The sequence below is a fragment of the Mus pahari genome, chromosome 2 (genome assembly GCF_900095145.1).
Source record: "Mus pahari chromosome 2, PAHARI_EIJ_v1.1, whole genome shotgun sequence".
Lineage (NCBI taxonomy): Eukaryota > Metazoa > Chordata > Mammalia > Rodentia > Muridae > Mus > Mus pahari.
Genome location: NC_034591.1, coordinates 68,096,992 through 68,100,565, shown reverse-complemented (window position 1 = coordinate 68,100,565; position 3,574 = coordinate 68,096,992). Strand labels below are relative to the sequence as shown.

The window sequence follows — 3,574 nt, the reverse complement described above, 5'->3', positions numbered from 1 at the left end:
CAGCACTCGGGAGGCAGAGGCAGGCAGATTTCTGAGTTCGAGGCCAGCCTGGTCTACAAAGTGAGTTCCAGGACAGCCGGAGCTATACAGAGAAACCCTGTCTTGAAAAACCAAATAAAAAAAAAAAAAACAAAAAACAGTCCCTGATACCAAAATAGCTCCTGAGGAAGCAAAATCCAGCCCAGCTCACTCAAAGAGGTTTAGACCAAAAGCACCAGGAAAGGATATTCTCTGAGAAAGCGGCTGAGCTGCCTGCAGGCTATGCAGGGCACTCCAAGTTCCCAACTTTGTGAGCTGTCACCCACACTGGGTAGGCTTTGGTAATCAAGCCTTTGAGCTTGGTGAGTCATTTCTGCTCTAGTAAGTAACCCAATAAAACTCTTTGGTTCACCAAGTTTGGGCTTTGGTGATATCCATACTTTGGTCTGTCGTGGGATCCCTATCTGTCATGAATAGACATGTGTGTGCTCCCCAGAAAAGTTTTGTCACACGACAAACAGAAAGGGAAAAAAGCTTATTTGCCTTACAATTCCAAGTTATATTCAACACTGTAGGGAAGTCACAGAAGCTGAAACAGCTGGCGATATCACTTCCTTGCTTAAAAGTAGAAAGAAATGAATATACCCATGCTGCCTCCTTATTCCTCTCATCTAGTTATCTCACTCAAGACACCCTATCAGGGAATGGTACTGCCCATAAGTACAGTCTGAGCCTCCCCACATCAACTAGCAATCAAAACAAGCTCTCACATACATGTCCACAGGTCAACTTGACCTAGATAATTTTCCTCAATTGAGACTCTCTTCCCAGGTTATTCTAGTTCGTGTTCAAACTAGATATTTTAGATATTTAAAACTAACTATCATATTGCCTAAAACATAAATCTGATTACTTGTAATACTAATAATTTCAAACTACTGATATTTATGGACAAGGTTAAAGACCACTGAGGAGTGCTCGAGATTTAATCCCCAGTACTCTAAAAATAAAACAAACCAATACATTCACAAAAACAAATGTCAACAGAATTTTTTCATCATATAAAAGACAATCCTTTTAAATTTTTACAGAAGAAACTATTCACATTCAGGGTTTTTTATTGCTGTCTGCTTTTCCACATTTGTTTTATTTACTTACATACATACATCCACTTATTTGATCATTAAGAATGATTACGTACCAAGTAAGAGAACAAATACGTTAATTGTTTTTCATGCATTTGAAGGGACTCTGGCCAGCTAGAGCAGTGTGAGGAAACGTTGCTCTGGCAGTCTGTGCCCTTCTCCCCAGTTCCTTCTGCTTTGCTAAAAACTGAGAACTAGCCACCAAGGTCTATTCTCTCATTCGGCTGCTGCCTCCTCCTGCGGCTGATCACCAAGGCCCACCTATCAAACTATTTAAGTCCAGCAATCAAAAGCCCCTTTGACTCACCTAATTAACAGGTTTCCCTCCGTACCTCTATACACTGCCATTTTCCTATGTGCTATGTCTGCCTCCTCTCTATCCAAGGGAGTCCTCTGCCCCTCCCAGACAAATATCCCTACTCCTTTTTCCCTTGTTCCCTTTCTCCCTCATCTTCTGTCTCCTGTCCTTGTCTCTTATTCCATGCTCTCTGTCCCTATGGGACAAATACATCTCCTTTATGCTGAGAACTTGGTCTTGAGAGTCCTGAACCAATACTTTTCCTAACAGTGTTTATGCTCATTTGTGTGTGTTTGGTAAGTAGCAGGGATCAAACCCAGGGTCTGATCATACTGAGTGTTCTACTATAACTGTATCCATAAACCTGAATTACTTTTTCATATTTTATTTTTCCTATTTATTTTTTATATTTTCATAAATTATTTTATTTATCATATTTTCCTTAAAAATTAATAATTTCCTAAATATTTAACAGTGCACATGCTTTCAAGTATACAGTTTCAAGTATAATACATTAACAAGAGTATTTAAATGTATGACTTGCCTGATCAAACTGGGTAACTTCTTGGCCAGAAGGAATCTGTAGTCCCCAAAGTCTATACTTCTTGGCAATACTAGAAAACTGTAGCTCCGGAAGAATTTCTACTATATCAGATCGGTTTAGAATTTCAGTATTTCCATAGTCAATGTACCTCACCAGGCACTAGAAAAAAATTGGAAGCAAACACTAATACTAAACATAGATTAGAAATTTGTAAATAAGACCTATAAATGTAACCTCAGATGATGAACACCTTCAGAAAAGGTTCTAATAACAACTTCAAAGAAAAATCCAACATTTGGAACTAATTTCCAAGAATACCATTTGTCAGCCAGGCATAGTGGCACACACCTTTAATCCCAGCACTCGGGAGGCAGAGGCACGCAGATTTCTGAGTTTGAGGCCAGCCTGATCTACAAAGTGAGTTCCAGGACAGCCAAGGCTATACAGAGAAACCTTGTCTTGAAAAACCAAAAAAACAAAAAAACAAAAAAGAATACCATTTGTCATTTGTCTTTTTTTAACCACTGGTGTTTTTATACAAATGTGAGTATACAGCATTGTGATCCTTTCTAATCTCTAATAGTAAAATCAATCTACATTCTTAAGTTCAAATTGAAAATAGTAGAACCTGGGGGGCTTCTCCCCAACAGTAAAAAAAAAAAAAAAAAAACTTTCTTTGATAAATTTAAACCTACTCGGTCTAGACCTTGAAACTAACCAAATTCACCCTTACTTCCGGCCCTGTGTCTATGTGTTCACAGTTTTTATCCAAGGGTTAAAGAACATCTAAAAGCACTGGCTGCTCTTCTAGAAGACCCAGGCTCAGTTCCCAACATCTACATGGCAGCTCACAACCATCTGTAACTCTAGCTCCAGCACCTTCTTCTGGCTTCCTTGGACACTACATATGTATGGTATACACACCATATACATGGTACATAAGAGCAGAGAGAACTCTCAGAAACACTTTTTTTTAATTTTTAAAATTTTTCTAAAAGTATATGATAAAATCGTCATCTCAAGCCTTAATTTAAAATCTTAAAATCAATCCAAATGACAAGTGTAAAATATATTCTTCAATTGTCAAATTATGGGAAATTTTATATTAGAAAATTCAATTTCACAAAGATAAAACATTGTGGCACTGGTAAATCATATTTTAAAAACATACCAACCAGAGAAATCATGAAATTTTCCACTCATTTTACCAAGAAAAATATTTACCATACACACATTATGAAATATATCTATTTTTAGAAAGCCCGATGATTGTACAGAAACTTGAATTCTGAAGAATATTTTTGAATCTTATCTAGTTTTAAATTAATTTATTTTCATATTCACCAGTAAAAAAATACTTTCATAAGTGTTAAGTTTATTAAACTAGACATCACTACGAATAAACACTAATAGACTCAATAGGCATCAAGTTTCAGAAGCAATAGCTTAGTAGGTAAGGATGTTTGCTGCTATGGCTGAGGACCTGAGTTCAATCCCAGGACCCAGATGGTAGTTAGGAGGAACCAACTCCCTCAGGCCTCACATATGCTATGCACTATTTGTGTGTGTGTATGTGAATGTGTGTACACACACACACACACACACACA

General features: G+C 37.3%; 1 protein-coding gene across 1 annotated transcript in view; it reads right to left on the bottom strand.

Moving 5' to 3' along the window:
• The window catches only part of Stk31 (serine/threonine kinase 31), a 70,562-nt gene that overhangs the window by 51,970 nt on the left and 15,018 nt on the right, over positions 1-3,574 (bottom strand). The window contains exon 6 of the mRNA XM_021190707.1: positions 1,967-2,125. Coding sequence (XP_021046366.1) covers positions 1,967-2,125 — 159 coding nt within the window. The remainder of the gene's footprint in view (positions 1-1,966; positions 2,126-3,574) is intronic.